At 37.5% G+C, this 22,051-nt stretch overlaps 2 protein-coding genes and 1 non-coding gene across 3 annotated transcripts in view; 1 reads left to right on the forward strand and 2 right to left on the reverse strand.

Annotated features, from left to right (window-relative positions):
* Positions 1–14,135, forward strand: part of HEXB (hexosaminidase subunit beta) — a 29,396-nt gene extending 15,261 nt beyond the window's left edge. The window contains exons 6-14 of the mRNA XM_009240805.4: positions 4,303–4,404; positions 6,422–6,551; positions 8,425–8,605; positions 9,462–9,548; positions 11,152–11,224; positions 11,655–11,829; positions 13,277–13,367; positions 13,490–13,594; positions 13,965–14,135. Coding sequence (XP_009239080.4) covers positions 4,303–4,404; positions 6,422–6,551; positions 8,425–8,605; positions 9,462–9,548; positions 11,152–11,224; positions 11,655–11,829; positions 13,277–13,367; positions 13,490–13,594; positions 13,965–14,022 — 1,002 coding nt within the window. The 3' untranslated portion in view covers positions 14,023–14,135. The remainder of the gene's footprint in view (positions 1–4,302; positions 4,405–6,421; positions 6,552–8,424; positions 8,606–9,461; positions 9,549–11,151; positions 11,225–11,654; positions 11,830–13,276; positions 13,368–13,489; positions 13,595–13,964) is intronic.
* The window catches only part of GFM2 (GTP dependent ribosome recycling factor mitochondrial 2), a gene marked incomplete at its 5' end in the record, with an annotated part of 42,869 nt that continues 34,868 nt past the window's right edge, over positions 14,051–22,051 (reverse strand). The window contains 4 exon segments of the mRNA NM_001133172.1: positions 14,051–14,630; positions 15,249–15,431; positions 18,509–18,624; positions 18,810–18,989. Of these exon segments, the coding sequence (NP_001126644.1) occupies positions 14,502–14,630; positions 15,249–15,431; positions 18,509–18,624; positions 18,810–18,989 (608 nt within the window). The 3' untranslated portion in view covers positions 14,051–14,501.
* On the reverse strand, positions 17,974–18,079 carry LOC112133529 (U6 spliceosomal RNA). Its single transcript, XR_002915176.1, has one exon. It is a non-coding gene; the product is annotated as a U6 spliceosomal RNA (small nuclear RNA).

The raw sequence follows: 22,051 nt of genomic DNA on the forward strand, positions 1-22,051 counted from the left end.
CATGAGCCACCACACTCCACCTTATATTTATATTATATACTTACCCATCATATGTTGTTGTGAATTTTTTCTAAATTTCTAAATTTGTTTTAATAACTATAATGCCTGTAGACATTTACATTTTATTTATTTATTTATTTATTGAGACAGAGTTTTGCTCTTGTTGCACAGGTTGGAGTGCAATGGTGCGGTCTCAGCTCACTGCAACCTCTGCCTCTCGGATTCAAGTGATTCTCCTGCCTCAGCCTCCTAAGTAGCTGGGATTACAGGTGCCCGCCATCACGCCTGGCTAATTTTTATATTTTTAGTAGAGGCAGGGTTTTACCATGTTGGCCAGGCTGATCTTAAACTCCTGACCTCAGGTGATCTAACTTCCTCAGCTTCCCGAAGTGCTGAGATTACAGGCATGAGCCCCATGCCTGGCAAAATTTTTTTATTTTTATTTTTTAGCAAAGAACCCTGCTAACATTTTTTTTTTTTTTTTTTTTTAAAGAGATGGGGTTTTGCCACATTTCCCAGGTTGGTCTTAAACTCCTGAGCTCAGGCGATCCACCTGCCTTGGCCTCTCAAAGTGCTGGGATTACAGGCATGAGCCACCCATGCCCAGCCACAAGTTTTTTAAAGGAGTAGTATATTTCAATGTTATCCTTTCTATCATTTTTGGCTTTGGGAAGTATGCTGAGAATCCTTCTCTACAATAAGGATATAAATATAAAAATAACCTCTTAAATTTTATTTTAGTATTATACTTTTTCTTATTAAATTCTTGATTCTATTAGAATTTACTTTAGTGTATCAAACCTATTAGGCATTTTAATTTTACTTTCCAAATGGTTAGCCAGTAATCCCCTCATTTCTGAGCAATCTACAGTTCCCTATTGCTTTCCGTGACAATTACTAAATACTAAATTCAGTTATAATTATTAAATACCAAATTCCAGTAAATACGGAAGTTACTTTCTGAAGTCATAATCTTTACTAGTTTATCTTCTTGGGCCAGTACATGTGGTTTTAATTTCTATAGCTTTAGCAGTTTTTATTTTTGTTTTTGTTTGTATTTTGAAGTCTTAAACTTAGGGAAAAGTTGTAAATAGTGTGCAAAGAACTCCTATATACTCTTTACCCAGATACTCCAATTTAAAATTTTTATTGTATTTATTAAATATTAAATTTATTTAAGCTCTATATTTGCTTTATTCTCCCTCTCTAAAAATATGTTTTCTAAACCACATGGGCACATATGATGCATCAATACCCCCTTAATATTTCAGGATGAATTTCTTAAACAAAAGGACGTTTAGTAACTTCAGTACAACCATCAAAATCAGGAAATTGACACAATACTGCATCTAATACGCAGACCCCATTCAAATTTCTATTGTTCCAACAATGTTTTTTTATAGGTTCCATGTCCCATCCAAAATCAGGTGTTCCATTTACTTGTATGTCTCTTTGGCCACCATTAATCTGCAACTGACTATCTTTCCTTGTCTTTTAAGACCATGACATTTTTGAAGAGTATAGGCCAGTTGCTTTGTAGAGCATGCCTTAGCTTATCCATTTTCCAGAAGATAAGATTCAGTTATGCCTTTTTGGCAGGAATAAAGCAGAAATGATGCTGTGTTCTTCTCAGTGCTTATCAGGTGACACAATGTCTTATTTATTTCATTTCTGGTATTGTTCACTTATAACTTGCCTAAGATGTCATCTGCCAGGTTTCTCCACTGTGATGCTAATTAAAAAGCATTTTGTACTTAGCAAGTAATTAAGTATCTTGTGGGAAGAAATCTTGAGACCGTGTAAAATCCCATTCTTCACCCAGCGTTCACTCACTAGTTTTAGCATCCACAGATGGTTCTTGCCTAAATCAGTTATTACTAAGGTGGCTACCAAATGGTGATGCTTCTAATTCCATCATTCCTTCTATCGTTTATTACTAGGCATTTCAGTGTAAGGTAGAGCAATCCCTTCTCTTTTATTTAAGTATTCGTTATTTTTATCAGTGTGGACTCATGGGTTACTATGTTATTCAGGATTGTAATCTGTTACTTTCCCTGTTTGTTTGTTTGTTTGAGACGGAGTTTCGCTCTTGTTGCCCAGGCTGGGGTGCAATGGTGCGGTCTCAGCTCACTGCAACCTCTGCCTCCCAGGTTCAAGCGATTCTCCTGCCTCAGCCTCCTGAGTAGCTGTGATTACAGGCTTGTGCCACCACGCCCAGCTAATTTTTGTATTTTTAGTAGAGACGGGGTTTCGCCATGTTGGCAAGGCTGGTCCCAAGCTCCTAGCCTCAGGTGGTCCACCCGCCTTGGCCTCCCAAAGTGCTGGGATTACAGGCGTGAGCCACTGTGCCCAGCCACTTTTCTTGTTTAATAGTCAAATTATCCCAGCTTTGGTCACTGGAAGTCCTTAAGTTGCCTCTTACATCCCTTGCAGGTTCCCTTTAATTTTGGAGCACTTTCTTACTTTTTGGCACATGATGTTCCAGGCCCGTCTTCCCTGTCCCAGTCTTTTCTGTGTCCTCAGACTTTTCTTCAAGGAACCCTTTTAGTGGTGAACAACATTTTGAAACCAATATCTAGGCTCTAGGTGTGCTCATTGCTACTAGGATGTCATTGCTTATAGACCCTCTGAGCAGAGAGAGCTAGAAAACATGTGTGTACCTATGTATGTATACGTTTGTATGAATACACACACATCTCTCCCTATTTCTGTATCTGTTTATATCAGGAGTTGGCAAACTATACCCCAAAGGCCAAATCCAGTTCACCATCTGTTTTCACAAACATGGGGTTTTGGTCTCGCTGTCACCCCCAGGCTGGAGTGCAGAGGTATGAGCTCAGCTTACTGCAGTCTCAACCTCCCAGGCTCAAGCATTCCTCCCACCTCAGCCTCCAGAATGGGTGGGACTATAGGCATATGTCACGATGCCCAGCTAATTTCTTAAAAATTTTTTAGTAGAGATAGGGTCTCACTATGTCATGCAGGCTGGTCGCAAACTCCTGGGCCCAAGCGATCTTCCTGCCTCAGCCTCCCAAAGTACTGGGGTTACAGGTGTGAGCCATCATGTCTGGCCTCACAAATAAAGTTTACAGGAATATAGCCACATACGTTTGTTTACATATTGTCTCACTCTACAATTGCAGAGTGGAGTAGGTGTAACAGACTCTATGGCTTGCAAAGCCAAAATATCTACTGTCTAGCCCTTTATGTAAAACGTTTGCCAACTCCTGGTCTATGTTAAAAACCATGAGTTTGTATTAATAAGCTCAATTCCAATTAACACCTATATTTATGGCTCCCTTTTCTGAGAGTGAAAACCCTCCTTTTATCCTCAATATATTTATCTGCACAATCTTCTTGTATGTAAAAGATTTCCTAACTCCATCAGCCAAATCCCTTCAGCCTTGATGAAGAGGGAGTCTTTAAGTTTTGATGATCTTGTTGGACAAATCTTCTCCCTTATTGTTTTTCATCTTTTAAAAATAGTGTTCATATTTTACATAAATATTGGTTATTCCTCTAGAGTATATATAAAATTAATAACTCAGTTTGCCCAAAAATTTCTCAGGGAGAATTGTATTGAGTTTGCAATGTAATTCTTGGTTGGGACTCAAATTTTAGAACTGTGGGAATTATAAGTCCTGGTACTTAAATGAATGCTCCATTTTTTCTTTGCTCTATTCCCAAACACAGTGGCAGCCAAGAACGATTTTGCATTCTTGGCAGACCACTACATATTGGGAATCTTGCTCTCCTCCCATAGAGCAAAGTTACAACTCACCGTCTAGAATAAATACAACATCTCCAGAGGCTTTTTGTATACTGACGTGTCATGTGAAGTATATATGATGAAGAATTTCTATTTCTTCTCATTCTTTCTTTGCTGAAAAATAAATTTTAGCCAGGTGTGGTGGCTCATGCCTGTAATCCCAGCACTTTGGGAGGCCGAGGCGGGTGGTTGGCTTGAGCCCAGGAGTTCCAGACCAGCCGGGGCAACATGGCAAAACCCTGTTTCGACAAAAAATACAAAAATTACCTGGGCATGGTGGTGGGCGCCTGTAGTCCCAGCTACTCATGAGGCTGAAGTGGAAGGATCACTTGAGACTGGGAGGTCAAGGCTGCAGTGAGCCAAGATCATGCCACTGTACTCCAGCCTGGGCAATGGAGTGAGACCCTGTCTCAAAAGAAAAAAATTAGTTTTAAAGGAAGCAGACATATTGGAAGCAATTCCAAATGTAGATAAGTAATATGGATTGTATATGATATTTGCAGTATATAATTTTTAAATATGTTTGCTTGCAGGATGCCATGGCTTTTAATAAGTTTAATGTTCTTCACTGGCACATAGTTGATGACCAGTCTTTCCCGTATCAGAGCATCGCTTTTCCTGAGTTAAGCAATAAAGTGAGTAAATTGTATTGTACTCTGTCTACAAAAACGTTGGGTATAGTTTCATTACAAGTTTGTAGCTTAAATGTTTGTTCTTATGGATAGAATCAAAGTGTAAAGATCAGATGTTTATGGTTTTTAATTTTTTTTGGCTGTGACTTAGCATTTTACATCCATAAAACTGTTTTTTGTTATTGTTATAACGGTTACTGTAATTGTTATTGTGAATATAAACAATCTCTGGGGAAGCATAAATCGAAATTTAACAAGGTAGAAGCCCTGAATAATTCTCAAATTACATATGGTTAAGATAATATATTTATCAAGTTGTCCAACAGTGTATTTGTTTTAAACATAATTGTTTGGAAATCCATAAATGACTGTTTTTCTCTCTGAGAAACTATATGAAGTAGGGAATTTTAGAGGTGAGAGTGTTTTCTTAGGAAATAATGGTAGTCTCAGTTAACAGTGTTCAAATTGACTGTATCATGGACCAGTGGAGCTGGGAGGGACCCTCAGTGTCCCCTAGTTTAATACCCCTGTAATAATACAAAGAAGGTACCTGACATCCAGAGAAATGATGCACCTTGTGTAAAGTTGTGGTTAGGAAGGGACAGAGCCAGGACTCTAAATTCTGTCCTCCGGCCGTAATTCCAAAACTTTCTCCAATGTTAGGTATGTAGGCTAAAATGTGCTGATAGCACTTGTGTTTTTGTTTCCTTTTGTTTTACTTTTTATTATGGCAAATTTCAAATATATACAGATACAGAATAGTTTAATGAACTCCCATGTTCTCATCATGCAGGTTCAAACATGAATACATGGTCAACCTTGTATCACTTAAACTCCTGCAGACAAGCCCTGCCCCATCCTGTTGCTTTGAATAAAATCCATCATTGTATCTCACTGTAAAAAGGCCTGTTCTTTGAGAAAAAGTAACCATAATACATGATTGCAGCTAAAAAATTAACAGTAATCTGGACAGCCAATCCATATTCACATTTCTCCAAGAGTCTTTTCCTCTTATTTAAAAAAATTATTTTTAAAAATTTGCAGTGGGATACAAATAAGCCCCATAATTGTGGTGAGTTAATATGTCTAGTAATTCTCTTTTGATCTACAGGTCCCCTCTTCCCACCTTTTTCTCCTGTAATTGTTGTTGAAGAAACTGAGTCATGTGTCCTACAGTTTCCCACAGGCTGGGTTTTGCTGATTGCACCCCATAGTGTCAATTAACATGTCCCTGTATTTACTATAAACTGGTAGTTAAATCTAGTGTTGATAGAAATTTGATTTGCAGTGCTGGGAGACAAGACTGCTTTTCCGCAATTGAGCACTTTTATAGGCCATAGTTTGAGAAATGTGCTAAGGAACAGCTCACAACTTTAGTTACAAACAGTATTGAGTTCTAATTTTTCAAGTGACCTATAAAGGGACTGAGGTAATCATTAAAAAAAGCCAAGTCACTATTCTATAGTCTGTATGGGAATTTTTCAAGCTGATAGTAATTCAAGCTGATAGTCCTTTGAAGGACAACAGCTATGCTTTGTAATAAGGTGTACATTTTGACTCTAAAATTGACAAGAGCAGTGTTTTCAGAAGTTTCACTTTGGAGACATTTGTTTTGTTGTATGCTTACATGGAAGTTGAAACAGCATGATAGTAGACACTCTTGAAACAGGAGGCACTGATGGAGACAGATATTTCTACCAGTAAATCTGGGGTTAGCTCAAAGTATACTGAGAATTTATTGCTAAAATATGGTAAACAAATGATTTGACAAAAGCCCCAAAATGGCTATCATCCTTTGAGTATGTGTGACTTAGTAGAAATTTTCTTTCTGAAATTTTCTACTCCTGAAACTATGGCACTATATTACTTTTAAATGAGTCATCTAATATCACATGAAACTAATACATTGTCATAGTGAAAAAATTAGCTGTCAAATATCAAATGCAAACACAATTGTTAACAATTTCCAGGATCAGATCTACGTTGTACATTTTAACTTGAATAAATATGGCTTTTACAGGGAAGCTATTCTTTGTCTCATGTTTATACACCAAATGATGTCCGTATGGTGATTGAATATGCCAGATTACGAGGAATTCGAGTCCTGCCAGAATTTGATACCCCTGGGCATACACTATCTTGGGGAAAAGGTAAGGAGTTGTATTTTATTTCATTTTATCTTATTTTTTATTTTTTGAGATGGAGTCTTGCTCTGTTACCCAGGCTGGAGTGCAGTGGTACAATCTCGGCTCACTGCAACCCACCTCCCAGGATCAAGCGATTCTCCTGCCTCAGCCTCCCGAGTAGCTGAGACTACAGGCATGCGCCACCATGCCCAGCTAATTTTTGTTTTTGTTTTGTTTTGTTTTTTGAGATGGAGTCTCACTCCGTTGCCCAGGCTGGAGTGCGGTGGCATGATTTTGGCTCACTGCAACCTCTGCCTCCCAGGTTCAAGCGATTCTCCTGCCTCAGCCTACTGAGTGGGACTACAGGCGCCCACCACCACGCTAATATTTTGTATTTTTAGTAGAGATGGGGTTTCACCGTGTTAGCCAGGATGGTCTTGATCTCCCCTCCTCATGATCGGCCCGCCTTGGCCTCCCAAAGTGTTGGGATTATAGGTGTGAGCCACTGCGCCTGGCCAGGAGTTGTATTTTATAAGTTGCAAAAGTGAATATTTGAGGTATTGCATTTCTTATTTTATGACCTAGTGTTTGCTCATTTTGTTCTTAATTGTGATTGGCCTATCAGTAACACTATTGACAGATACAATTCAATAGCTACTCTGTGTCTATTGTGAGCAAGTCATTGTGATTAGGTACTGCCTAAAGTATAAAAAAGGGAATAAAAGAAAACAAAAAGTGATTACAAAAAGTAGAACATGATAAGTGAATTCAAGAAATGGTTTCATAGATGAGGTAACACTTAAAATGCTTTTGAGTGATCACAGAATATATTCATGTTTCTGGTAGAGGAAATGGCATAAGGAAATGTGTGCAAAAAGTGTAAGATATGCTTGACAAGTATGTAGCTGGAGTAGAGCGTAGCAGAGTAGGAGGCATTATAGGGTGGTGATTAAGAACTTTGGCTTTGGAGCCAGACAGCTTGGGTTTGAATCTTGCTTCTGCCATTATAAACTAGGTGACCTTGGGCAAGTTACAATAGCCCATCTTCAGTTTCTCCATCTCTAAAATGAGAATTAGTAGTAGCTATCATGTAATTTTTTTGAGAATTAAATAATGTAAAGCACATAGCACAGTACCAAGCATTTATAATTGCTCAATATTATTAGAGTAGACATGGGGAATAGTAAGAGGTAAATCTGGAAAAGCACATTAGCGGGCCTTTGGTGAGGAATGTGAACTTCATTAGGACACACTGGAAACCAGTGAAAATTTCTGAGCAGAGGAGTAACATGATGGGAACCACACTTTGGGAAAACCTTTGGGAAAGTGACAGATTGGAGTTCTGGACCAGGAGGGTGATAGTGGGAATGTAAAATAATGGACAGAACTGAGAGACATTCTGGAAATATCCATAGAATTTGGCAACTGATGGACTCCAGGAGAGAGGAAGTATATACTCTAGGATGATGATGGTACCCTTATTAGAATACGAAAATCAGGAGAAGCTAGAGAAGGGAGGTTAGGGACTGCAGATGTTGTTTTTTTGTTAGCTTATATTTGAAGTACAGCTAGGATATCCAGTTGTGTCCAGCAGGGAATTTGAAATACGAATTGAAGCTCAAGAAAAAGGGTTGAGGCAAGCTGAAGATTTGGGAGTTACTAACATTTGACGTAGATAAAATCTCAGATATAATGGGAAACAAAGAGGCAAAGAGACAGGATTCAGGAAACAATTCCTTCTTATTTGGAAGAAATTACTAGCTCTTAGTAAACATGTTCATCTTTTGTGTATAAAATCTTGTAGCTTCAATAAAATGACATAGTAAAATCATGTGGAAAACCAGATCTTTATAATGAGTACACTTCTTTTAAAAAGAATCTTAATATTTTCTTCTAGGTCAGAAAGACCTCCTGACTCCGTGTTACAGTAGACAAAACAAGTTGGACTCTTTTGGACCTATAAACCCTACTCTGAATACAACATACAGCTTCCTTACTAGATTTTTCAAAGAAATTAGTGAGGTGTTTCCAGATCAATTCATTCATTTGGGAGGAGATGAAGTGGAATTTAAATGTTGGTAAGATGATTCCTTAAAACCCCTTTAAAAAAAAAAAAAGAGAGGCTGGGTGTGGTGGCAGAGGCAGGCAGATCACCTGAAGTCAGGAGTTCAAGACCAGCCTGGCCAACATGGTGAAACCCCATCTCTACTAAAAATACAAAATTTAGCTGGGCATGGTAGCAGGTACCTGTAATCCCAGCTACTCGGGAGGCTTAGGCAGGAGAATCTCTTGAACCTGGGAGGAAGAGATTGCAGTGAGCTGAGATCATGCCACTGTACTCCAGACTGAGTGACAGTGTGAGACTCCATCTCAAAAAAAATATATATATATGGAATAAAAAACCTGTTGCATTGAAGTAGCTGTAGAGGGCTCCACACCATAAGGAAGACTTAAGAGTAACATGCCTGCTTGTAAGGGTTTAAACTGGGCAACATGACTCCTGAGATGGTAGATTTTTGTAGAATATACATTTTGGTATGGCAAAGTAAAGCTTGAGGAAAAACAAGATGCAGAAGAAAATGGAGATTCAAAAAAAGACTACTGTGAAATGAGAACACCTTTAGTGAAAGAGGGCAATCAATGATTAAATAGGAAAGATTTTTCAAATAAAAATTCTCTCTGCAAATAGCTTTAGATGGAGGAGAAAGGTGGTAAGGTAAAGAAAGCCATTTTTACAGGAAATCAGCTTCTTGAAAAAATTGTTTGCAATGGATAATTAAGATAACTTATAATTAAGTTTTTAGGCTTCTTTTTACTACCTACAAACTTTAATAGTTTTAAGTCTGCACAACTGATGTTAGGCATATATACTGCTCTAAATAATAAACTGAGCATATCAAACTTTAATGAAATTTTAATCACTTTTTGCTTTAGGGAATCAAATCCAAAAATTCAAGATTTCATGAGGCAAAAAGGCTTTGGCACAGATTTTAAAAAACTAGAATCTTTCTACATTCAAAAGTAAGTTGTTTGAAAGCCTATTTCTGTATTAATGCTTTTTGTAAAAGTTTATTTAGTAATGTGCTTTATTTTTACATTTTCTCTACATCCTTTGCCTAAGTGTAGATGTGAAAAATCACTAAAGGAAGCAATACCCACTGCTTGCTTTAAATCAGTAACATGGTGACTCCAAGTATTTTCCAATAGCTGTTGAAATATAGGAAGGGCAGTCATCTGTTCTAAAAACTCAGCTTGGGCTGGGCATGGTGGCTCACGCCTGTAATCCCAGCACTTTGGGAGGCCGAGGCAGGTGGATGACCGGAGGCCAGGAGTTCGAGACCAGCCTAGCCAACATGGTGAAACCCCATCTCTACTAAAAATACAAAAATTAGCCAGGCGTGGTGGCAGGTGCCTGTAATCCCAGCTACTTGGGAGGCTGAGGGAGAATCTCCTGGGAGGTGGAGGTTGCAGTGAGCCAAGATCGCACCACTGCACTCCAGCCTAGGCAACAGAGTGAGACTGTCTCAATCAATCAATCAATCCATCAGTAAGTAAATAAATAAAACTAGCTTGAAGCCCTGGCTACCCTGTGATGTCTTCACTACCATCCAGCCCCTGGAATTCATTTCATTTTTTCAATTCCAGGAGCATTTATTTTACTATTATACCTGTGCTACCCAATACAGTAGCCATAGCCACAGGTGTCTGTCCATATGTAAATTAATTAAAATTAATGAAAGTTAAAAATTCAGCTACTCAGTTGCATTAGCCACATGTCAAGTGTTCAGTAGCCAGCTGAGGCTAGTGACTGCCTTACTGAAAAGTGCATATATATACACATTTCCATCCCAGGAAGTTCTACTAGACCGTGCTGCTCTAGAGGGATTGGCAAGCTTTCTCTGTAAAGGGTCAGAGAGTAAAGATTTTAGGCTTCATGGGCCACATACAATTGCCCATGGGCCACATACAATTTTTTTTTAACTTAAAAAAACTCAAATTTTAAAACTTAAAAAAAAAATGCTTTACAAATATAAAAACCATTCTTAGCCCATGAGACATACAAAAACAGCTTGCAAGCTGTAGTTGCCAACCCTTATGCTGTACCATTTATTTGGCAAGCCCAGGTTCCAGCCTTTGCCTATTCAGCTTTTTGTGTGATGCATTTATTTATCTGCAGAGCACCTGGCATTGTGTAAATATCTGTAAATATTTGTGGACTGATTGTCAGTAACTGTTACATGTAATTTATGTGATATGACAGGCTAGATAATGGTCCCTACCATTTTAAGACAGCCATAAAATTATAAGATTGCTGTTTGTACAATTTCCTGAGTTGCCTACCAACTCAATTTGAGGCCACTTCTTCCTATCTTAGGGGCATGTTTAACTCATTCATTCAGCAAATGATTATTAAACCCCCATACTATGTTACGTTCTGTATCAAGTGCTAAAAAGGAGGAACTACTTGTGACACTTCCCAACTTGAGCTGCTTCTGCTATAAAGCTGTACTATACTAAAAGGCACCTCTCAAAACGCAAGAAATCCTTGGTAGAAAATGTACATGTTTTAAATATATTGTTAAGCTTGTGATCTAAAATAACTATAATTTTTTTGTAATACTAGAGTTTTGGATATTATTGCAACCATAAACAAGGGATCCATTGTCTGGCAGGAGGTTTTCGATGATAAAGCAAAGGTGAGCATTGTGAAGACTGCATCTGATCAATATAAGAGACTTAATTTTTCTTGGGGCAACTGGGAATTTGCAAGTCTAACTACTAGTATTACCTTTCCAGTGTGGTTAGTGACCACTTTGGACCTCATAATTCCAAGGTAAGTTTGGTAGAAATAAGACTAAAATGCAAGTCTTAGCCTTAGTTAACTGAACCTATGTGATATCCATATATAAGCAAAAGTTAAATATTCAAACCTAAGGTTGATGAAACTTTTAAGTCCCTAAAATGAGTATCACATGGCACTAACTCTGAAGAAAAGGGGAAAAAGAAAATGCAGATTTTTCTTAAGGATCTTAGAAAAATATGTTCCTAGTAATAATGCCTTAAACTTTCAATTTCATCTACTGTTCTAGGCCTAATAATATGTATTGCAATTTGTAACATTAATAGCTTGCGCCGGGCACAATAGTTGAAGTATGGAAAGACAGCGCGTATCCTGAGGAACTCAGTAGAGTCACGGCGTCTGGCTTCCCTGTAATCCTTTCTGCTCCTTGGTACTTAGATTTGATTAGTTATGGACAAGATTGGAGGAAATACTATAAAGTGGAACCTCTTGATTTTGGTGGTAAGTGAAGCAGCTGGTCCAAGTGTTGTGGGTTACTGTGAGGCTGATGGTAAGTGAAGCAACCATTGTTACCTTTGTTTTATGAGTTTTCTTGCCTAACCTCCCACCCCAGAAATCCTTACCTAGATATTACCTACCAACTCTCTTTTATGTTTGATCCTTGATTTTATGTACTTTTTTTAAAGCTCAGTATCATTTTAAACTCTCAAGAAACCATACAGTTGCCTAAATTCAAGAACTTCAAAAGTATTATAGATCCCCTTAGATTTTGTGTCCATTTTCAATGATGGCTCCTCACTCTCTACATTCTAAAGCTATTTGATTGCATTAACCGCATATGCCCTCTTCTGAACTGCTTCTCCAATGTAAGACACTAAGCAAAGCTATAGTTTTAGTTCAATGAATTTCAGGCTGTGTTGTCTTAGGATTCTGAGGAGCAGAATCCTGGGTGGATGGGACAGGAGGGGACATCTGAAGGGTGGAGCTTCAGGCTCTCAGATCCCCTTCATGTAAAACATTCTAGTTTGTCCAATTTTGTACATTAGCCTTTAGTGCAAAATCATTGAAAAAGGATTTTGCTATTTAAAAAAGTTTCAAAACCATAGGTCTATTAAGAATTGATAATTTTATATACAATGCATTTTATGAGGACCAAAAAGCGATAATTACTGATTTTTAAAAAGCATTAAGTGGCTGGGCACGGTGGCTCACGCCTGTAATCCCAGCACTTTGGGAGGCTGAGGCAGGTGGATCATGAGGTCAGGAGTTCAAGACCAGCCTGGCCAAGATGGTGAAATTCTGTCTCTACTAAAAATACAAAAATTAACCGGACGTGGTGGTGGGTACCTGTAATCCCAGCTATTCGGGAGGCTGAGGCAGAGAACTGTTTGAACCCAGGAGGTGGAGGTTGCAGTGAGCCAAGATCACGCCACTGCATTTCAGCCTGGGTGACCAAGCAAGACTCCGTCTCAAAAAAAAAAAAAAAAAAAATTCAATTTCTGTTTTAAATGCCAAGAGGTAGAAATTAAGGCAGGCATGGTGGTCACAGTCCAGTAAAAAACTATTCCAACTTATATTCCCTGGCACACTACTAAGTAGGCAACCAGGGATTTGAAAAATGGTTTCTGGTGTCCAGATAAGTCTGCATAAAACCAAAATAAAATTGTTTAATACTGGCCCACTACATTAATCTATGGTGCTAACACGTGCTGTGAACCGTGGGTCAGGGCTGGGGATAAAGTTTGCAACCATTTTTGGGGGGGCGGTGAAGAGAGGGGCCATCTTTTTTGTGCCACAAACCATTAGCATCTCCCAAGGTCCTGCTAACCACAGGCGAGAAATGTTGCCCTAGGATAAAGACCGAGGAAACAAATCTTGAAGTTAATATTGCCTCTGTGTACAAGCTTTGAACTTCTGAACTTATATCAATTCAGTGATTTTAATTTAGGTACTCAGGAACAGAAACAACTTTTCATTGGTGGAGAAGCTTGTCTATGGGGAGAATATGTGGATGCAACTAACCTCACTCCAAGATTATGGTATGGGATTTACATGATAACATTTAAGAATTAAGGTGCCTTAGCTTTCCTTCTCCGTCTAAACACAAAAGTACTAAACATAAATTTAAACTGCTTTGGGGGATGTGTGATTTAAATTTTAGGCCTCGGGCAAGTGCTGTTGGTGAGAGACTCTGGAGTTCCAAAGATGTCAGAGATATGGATGACGCCTATGAGAGACTGACAAGGCACCGCTGCAGGATGGTCGAGTAAGAAATACTTATTTCTCAAGCTAGGATACTATTAAGTCCAGTGTGATTTTTAACTTTCTTATTCAGTGTTAGTTTCTTTTGCTATAAACAGAAATGTATGTTACCTAACAAATAGTAATTAGAAGAAACCAGGAATTATGTTTTTGTAAGTAATAATACCTGTAGGTAATAATACCTGTAAAGAAGATATATTCAGACTTGTGACTGTTTTATAGGTACAAAAAATTTTGGTGTAACTTAGAACTCCAATTTTCTTCTCTTATTTTCAGTAATGCTGTGATTTAGTGATTCTAATTTAAGTTTCTAAGATGACATGAATGATATCAATCATATCAATCTAAAATATCTTTATTCATGTTATCTACAGACGTGGAATAGCTGCACAACCTCTTTATGCTGGATATTGTAACCATGAGAACATGTAAAAAATGGAGAGGAAAAAGGCCACAGCAATCTGTACTACAATCAACTTTATTTTGAAATCATGTAAAATAAGATATTAGACTGTTTTTTAAATAAAATATTTTTATTGATTGAACCTTTGACCCTCTATCTTATTACATATAGAGGCCTGGCATCTTTCTCGTGAGACAAGCTTAAAGACACAAAAGAAACACGACTTCGTGATACCACTCTTCCGAAGGCTACTTATAGTAATAACTTCATAGATGAACAGCATGATTCAGGTACAGTGGCTTTAAACAACAAAGCACATTTCTCATTATATAAATTAAAACGGGTGGCTCCAGTGCCACTATCAAAGCTTAAGTTATATCTTTTATCTAGTTCTCTGAATGTACTGAAACAGTACTTTATTCGTCCAATAAATAAAGCAATAAAAATTGTTCTTACTGAAAATGAAGTAGCTAGGTGCTCCTGAATTTCTCTCCAAAAACTAAAACATTTAAGTCAAACCACTTCTCCGGTTGAGCAGTGTATTTTGATCTTGAGGATTCATGGCTTGATAAGTAGATAGTTCTAAGGCAAAAGTAGCTGAGCCTGATGTTAGCGTTCGAAGCACAGTTGAATAACCCTAATCAAAATAATTTAAGTCATTTATATTATCAAATTTAAGCCTCAAGTTTCTCTTCCTGCTGATTATCTTTTGACTGTTAGGGAAAAGTGATGTTGCCACCTTTGTGGCTTAGCCATATCACTTCCTTCAAACAGATCATTTAACATTTTTCAGGGTAAGGTGGATATAAAAATATTGAGGACAGAAAGCAGAGTAGTGCAAGTGCGCTACAGATGTATTTGTTAGATGGCTCTGCCCTTCCTACTACTGTGCTGGCAACCCAGGTGCCTGTCCTGTCCTGTCCTGGAGCAGAAGAGGCTGACTGACAGGGGAGAAGAATGATAACTTGCCTTAAAACTGGCAATGGTGGAAGTAAGATAAATGCTTGGCAGGGAAAAAATGGTCATATAGGCTGGTACCACATTTTGGGACTGTAAATACCCCCTTATAGTGCTATAATCCCTGGATTTTGCCAACAATTTAAATTCAACCACCATTCCTGCTGGTTGAAACTTAACATGTATTCTCTAAATCAAAGCCTTAATGTTTCTTTCAGGTTATTGATTGTCTATTCATTGGCATATTATATCCCCTGAATTAAGAAGAATATGTACTTTTCAGTTACAAAGTACCTACCATAATTTCTGCTAAGGGAACAAATCCAATAACAACTTTGTTGTCCTGGCGAGTCTGAATTTCCTGAATGTTTCCTCTTCTTTGTGCCAGATCTGCCAGGACAGGGCTGAGATAATCTCTAGCTACTGTAACCTCAAGATTCATCAGAGGCTCCAAAACTTGCTTATCAGCTTTCTTCAGAGCCTAAAGAAATTAAAGAATGTTAACTTATCTTTCATAAATAAAAACTTAAAATAAATACAGCCTAGAGCTCATACAAAAAGACATAAGCTTGCTTTAACTCTCTCTTTAAAGGTAACGTTTTATAAGATGTCAACAACTATAATATTTGCTTGTATAATAAGCATGATAACAGAATTTATAGATCTTTTGTATGGTATGATGCAAGGGGATGTTTATAAAAAATGCCTGTGAACATGTGGTCAGAGTCACAGAAAGTCCTTCCCTTTCAAAGATTCATTTGTTCTTATTTAAACCTCATGTTTTTGTTCCTGATGTCTATAATTACAGTCCATGCCATGCCACATGCCAGAGACAGCAATAAAGGGGAGAGCTTAAAAAAAAGGAAAAATTTAGTGCAATAAGGTAGTAGAAACATTATGTAAAATCTTTTCTTATTTAGAATCTTAGATTTCAAAGGCCAAGAAGAACATGCATATATAAAGAATGTGGAAACTGAAAATGTCTTTCAGAATAAAATAATGGAATTGAAAAGGATGTAAAAATTAAGAGAAAAAAATCCTAAAACAAAGAAAGATTGAATTCTGCATATCTAACTAGGGCATACCATGCTCACAGAACTGTTCTTAGTTCTCTTTTCACTATCTTTTCCTGTCAATATTACCTATCTGGAGGGCTTCAAAAACGCCTTCAACATGGCTTCCTCAAAAACTTTAAATCTTCTGCAGCCCATAGTTTGAGTGCTCCAGTCCTGTACTACATTGGCCTGCTTTGGGATAGTGTCTGAATATCAGGCAGCTCTCCAACATGTCCCACACTGAGCTCATCATTTTCTTTTCCACACACTTCTACGCACATCCCTTTTTCTGATGATGACATCAGTAGTCTTCAGTTCACCTTTGACTTCCTTTTCCCCAAGTAAGCTGTAAGATTTTTTTGTTTTTCCCATTCCTATTGCTGGTATCCTAGGTCAAACTTAGTCCATTTCCTGTCCTCTACTATCTCTTCCCTATTCAAATCCCTTCTGTACTTTGATACTTCTCTCTTCAAAACCTTTAAATTATGCTCCACCATTCTCAGAACAAAGTTCAAACTCTTTAATGTAGTTTTTGAAGTTTTCTCTACAGTCTGACACCATTTTACTTTTTCAACACACAACTCCCCTGCCTTCATCTGATACTACAGTTAAAAGGACTCTTATCTGTGTCTGGAATGTCCCCTACCATGCTCACGTCCTCCAAAATCATCTCAGCTCAAATATAAACCTTTCCAAGAATCCTCCCCAATTCCCTGCTTCCTACTTTCATGGCATTCACCCATTTTATCTAATACTTTGGCTCTATTTAATTCCCTTATGAAATCACAAGCTCCTTTAGGTAGAGTAAAATATAATCCTATTTGTGTCCTTCTCAATGCCTGGTGAACTACAAGCACAACACAGATGACTCAATAAATACATGAAGCACTTACAAGCAGAAAGAAGGAGATTCCCCATTAGAAGAAGCTTAACAAGGGTAGCAGTACTTCTATTAGGAGTGTTTTGTTTGAAGTAATGAATTAAAACTAATGACTAAATGTAAGCCCCCATAAAGTTAATTCTTGTTCTCTGACATAATCTTATTAAAAAGGCAAATGAACATGGAAATGCAGACTTTATTTTTAGAAGGCATATTACATTTTGAAGGACAGGCCAATATATTGAGGGCTTGGGGTCAATTTAGAAACTGCATTATTTTTCAGATTACCTTAGTTTCAATATTAAAACCAATTTCCAGAGAAACTTTAAAAATTACTTGGGGATGGGCATGGTGGCTTACACCTGTAATCCTAGCACTTTGGGTTTGGGAGGCTGAGGTGGGCAGACTGCTTGAGCCCAGGAGTTCAAGACCAGCCTGGGCAACATAGTGAGACCTTGTCTCTTAAAAAAAAAAAAAAAAAAATTAAAAATTACTTGAGAGTGAATTTTCTCAACAATATCGTCATAACTACTTTGCAGGTAACATTTCTAACATACTCTTAGGTGAACAATATTTAAACTTTTTTCAAAGCTTTGTTTTAATCAAAAAAGCTTTTTAAGAAGTATAAATTTAGACTCATGTCAAAGAGATATTAAGTTTGGCTTTCTTAGGTTAGGGGTTTGGAATACTTAAATTAACTTTGTAATTATGGATTCAAATAAAACTACAGAAAACTGGGTCTCAAACACAGTCCAAGTATTAAAAAATGGCTATAAAACCAAGTATAAATAATGCAAAAGCAATCACCTAAAAAATTAGGGTAGTTCAATGCTGAGAAGAATGCATGGAATCAGCATTCAGCATACCACATTCCTCGGAGTTAATCCAGTTCTGGTAGGTTAATGAGGCAGGAAGCAGAGGGTCCACGACACTTAAGGACAAACTCCCCAGATAACCACACCAAGAAGACCACATTGCTTGATGCTTTGAGAAGAGAAGGTGCTTAGCCTGAATCTGTTATTCACTGGGACTTAACTGGTTTCAATGGTCCTTGATTAAAGCAATCTTGTAATTTAATATAAATAGAGAAATATATGGAACTCTGCACGAATTTGCATGTCATCCTTGTGCAAGGCCATGCTAATCTTCTCTGTATCGTTCCAATTTTAGTGTATGTGCTGCTGAAGCAAGCACTAAAGCAATCTTATTTGAATAACAATCTCCAAAACTGGAACCAATATTGGATCTTCAATGTTCTTTAGATTACAGTCCATTTTGGGCCAAGCTAATCTCAAATCTGACTCAAACCCAGCATGCTTGCCTCTAATAGCTGTCTGTCAGGGATGGGGAAAGCAGAAATGTCGCTTAAGGAAGCTTGCCTCTTTATCAGAGTATATTCCAATAACAATCCATGTTACATAGTAATTTCTAAGATCCTCTTTGAAATAAAAACCTGGTGATTAAGAAATCAGAGATTCTCTATGATAAGAACTCTTGTTGACCACAAGGCTGAGGAGGCAAAGACACAAGATAAGGCTCTGTAAACACAGCTGTCTGCAAGATCAGTGGTACTATACTCAGAAGAGTCACCTTAAAGCCATAAGGATTAGAATAGTTCTATACCTTTTGCACGCATCTTGAGACACAGGCAGAAATCATAGTTGTGGAGGTGCCAGGATGAATTGTCAGGGAATGTAAAGTAATTGCTACATCCTGAATTGGGGATCCAAGCAATGGTCCTAGACAAGGGAAAAAAATTGTATCATACTATGCTACATGTGAAGTGAGAAGTAACTAAGAAGTGCAAAGGAATAGGGAGAAAACACTAACAAAGTTAGGAAAAAGACTGAAATAATCTGTAATATAAGGAGTGATTAAATGGTTGAGTGTGATACTAATGCTTACTCTCATTTGAGTGCCTTACCTTGGAGGCATGCGCTGTGAATTCCATTTTCAATGGCCTCTTGGGAGACCTTCAAAAGGCCTTCATGGATACTTTCAGCATACTCAATCACTGGCATAACAGATGTTGTTTCAATTGGCCTTGCTTCCACTTCTACAGTCACAAGATGCCTTTTGTCTCCTAAAGTTCTATCTAAGGTATCTGTAAACAAATTGAATATGGCACCTCAGAGATTAATTCTGGAAAGGTATCAAGGTACTATAAACAGCAAAATTATCATCAACAAGCTCAGGGTCTCATACAAGATAAAGTGGGAGAGAATATTAACAATGGCACTAAATACAGTATAAAAATCAGAGTAAAGAGCTCTACCAACAAAGCATCTGCTTCTATGTTGATCAATGTTAAAAACCTGCTCTGTATCACCTATTGTTTTAACATTAAGATATGTTGAGGCACATGTTATGAAGATTATACTTTTAAACTTTTCAAAATGTCTTGTAGGTGATTGAAATCCTTTTAGTTACAAACTTTTAAATTAAAAAAATATATTAAATGATAAAACCTTTAGAAGTATAAATTATAGGTAAGCTAATAAAAATTAAACGACTTCAAAACCTGACAACCCACAAAATGTTTTATATTGCATATTTTTCCAGCAATACTTTATGCACTTACTGTTTACTATTTCTTTCCCAAAAAACTAGTAAAGTGTTTTTGGTAAGATTGATAACAGCATCTCTTATTTGCTAAAAACCAACAATCTCCAATATTTTACTGTGTCTGTTACCAATCTCCAATATTTTACTAAAACAAAACTGCCATATTTATGTGAGGGACCATGTAATGCAGTGACTCATGGCCCAAATTCAAAACTAAGAATTAATTATAGTCTATAATTCTTCATAATTCCTTTTTATGCTCAGGTTTATACTGTGAAACATTTTCTATTTAAAATTATACAGGCTGGGTGTGGTGGGCTCACACCTGTAATCCCACCCAGCACTTTGGGAAGCCAAAGTGGGAGGATTACTTGAGGCCAGGAATTTGAGACTAGCCTGGGCAATATAGCAAGACTCCGTCTCTGTAAAAAATAATAAAAATTAGCTGGTGTGGTAGTGCACACCTGTAGTCCTAGCTACTTGGGAGACTGAGGCGGGAGGATTGCTGGAGCCCAGGAGTTCAAGGCTACAGTCAGCTAAGATCTTGCCATTGTATGCCAGCCTGCTCAACAGAGCAAGACATTGTCTCAATATATACATGTTTATATATAAATATACATGTTTATGTATGAGTATACATATAAAATATGTACAAGCTAAAAATGAGCATTCATGAAACCTAAAACTACTAAAGAAACAGAGTATTACCAATATCTAGATGCCTTCTGAAGCAACCACTATCATATATTATCCTCATTATTTTCTTTAGTGTTATATGACATATGCATGTATTCCTAAGCAATAGTTTACTTCTGCTTCATTTTGAATTTGTTATGCCATATGTATACGGCAACTTTTTTGTTCCATGTATTTGTGAGAGTCGTCTGCACTATTTTCCGACTCCAGCCCTACTCCCCAACATCTAACAGTCAGCACTTGGCATTCCACTATAAGGAAGACCCCTCCCTCTTCTTCCCTATTTACCTATGTATTATTGTAAGTATGAACTTAGAAATTATTTTTTCCCAATGGTCTATACTTGGTATTCAAATTAATCCAGATTTGGCCAGCAGAGTCTCTTCAAGCTGGTTCCTGTGTCCTTATATACCCCCTCACCATCTTTTGACCATTTCCTCTCTCACACATAGCATGATATTCCATTATCCTTTTTTATGTTTTATTTCATTTTTAATAAATAATTGTATATATTTATGGGGTATGTGATGTTTCAATACATGTATACATCGTGGAATGATAAAAATCAGGCAAATTAACATATCTATCATGTCAAAAAACTTATTTCTTTGTACTAAGATTTATAAATTATTAACTATAGTCACTGTGCTGTGTAACAGATCATGAGAACCTATTTCTCCTGTCCAACTGAAACTCCGTACCCCACTTCATCAACATCTCTCCTTTCCCCAGCTTTCTAATCCTCAGCCTCTGGTAGCCATCATTCTACTCTTCTACAAGTTTGACTTTTAAAAATTCCACATATGTGAGATCATGCCCATTGCACCTATTTTTGATAGTTTCTTGTTCCTTCCTAACACAAGTGGCCCTTGAATAATGTGGAGGCTAGGCGTGCTAAACCCCCATGCAGTAAAAAATCCATGCATAAATTTTGACTCCCCCGAAACTTAACTACTATAGAATACTGTTAACAGGAAGCCTTACCAACAAACAGTCAATTAACACATTATATGTATTTTATATTGTATTTTTACAATAAACTAGAAAAAAAAAACTTACCAAAAAAATCATAAGCGAAAATATAGTTACTATTTATTAAGTAAAAGTAGAATATCATAAAGGTCCTTATCCTCGTCATCTTTGCACTGAGTAGCCTGAGGAGTAAGAAAAGGAGGGGTTTGGCTTGCTGTCTGAGGGATGGCAGAGGCAGGACAATAATCCATGTATAAGTGGACTTGCATACATACTTTAAACCCTTGTTGTTCAAGGGTCAACTGTACTTTCTATCCCCTCTCTTATTTCTTCAAAGATAGTATTTTATATTCTACATCTCATAATTCCAATAACTGAAGCCTTTGCTGGTATGACTACCCATTGTTTCTATTGCCTTTTTGCTCATTGTACTTTTTCTCATGGTTTTGTGATTTAATTTTATTGTGAGTTAATATTCTTTTATGTGTGGAGTATTTTTTTGTTTGTTTGTTTGTTTGAGATGGAGTCTCACTCTGTTGGCTGGGTTGGAGTGCAATGGCACGATCTCAGCTCACTGCAACTTCGCCTCCGGGATTCAAGCAGTTCTCCTGCCTCATCCTCCTGAGTAGCTGAGATTACAGGCACTCGCCACCATGCCCAGCTAGTTTTTGTATTTTTAGTAGAAATGGGGTCACCATATTGGCCAGGCTGGTCTCGAACTCCTGATCTGCCCACCTCAGCTTCCCAAAGTGCTGGGATTACAGGCGTGAGCCACCACACCTGGCCATTTGTGTGGCATTTCTTTGAGGCCTGGGTTGATTGACATCTTTGGAGAAGCCCTTTTTTCCAGGTTCCTTGGGATACTACCAAGCCATGAGCACTTTACACTAAAGAACTAAGTGCTTCTTGGTCTGGAGTTTTTCAGGACACACT

This window comes from Pongo abelii, chromosome 4 (assembly GCF_028885655.2).
Source record: "Pongo abelii isolate AG06213 chromosome 4, NHGRI_mPonAbe1-v2.0_pri, whole genome shotgun sequence".
Taxonomy (NCBI): domain Eukaryota; kingdom Metazoa; phylum Chordata; class Mammalia; order Primates; family Hominidae; genus Pongo; species Pongo abelii.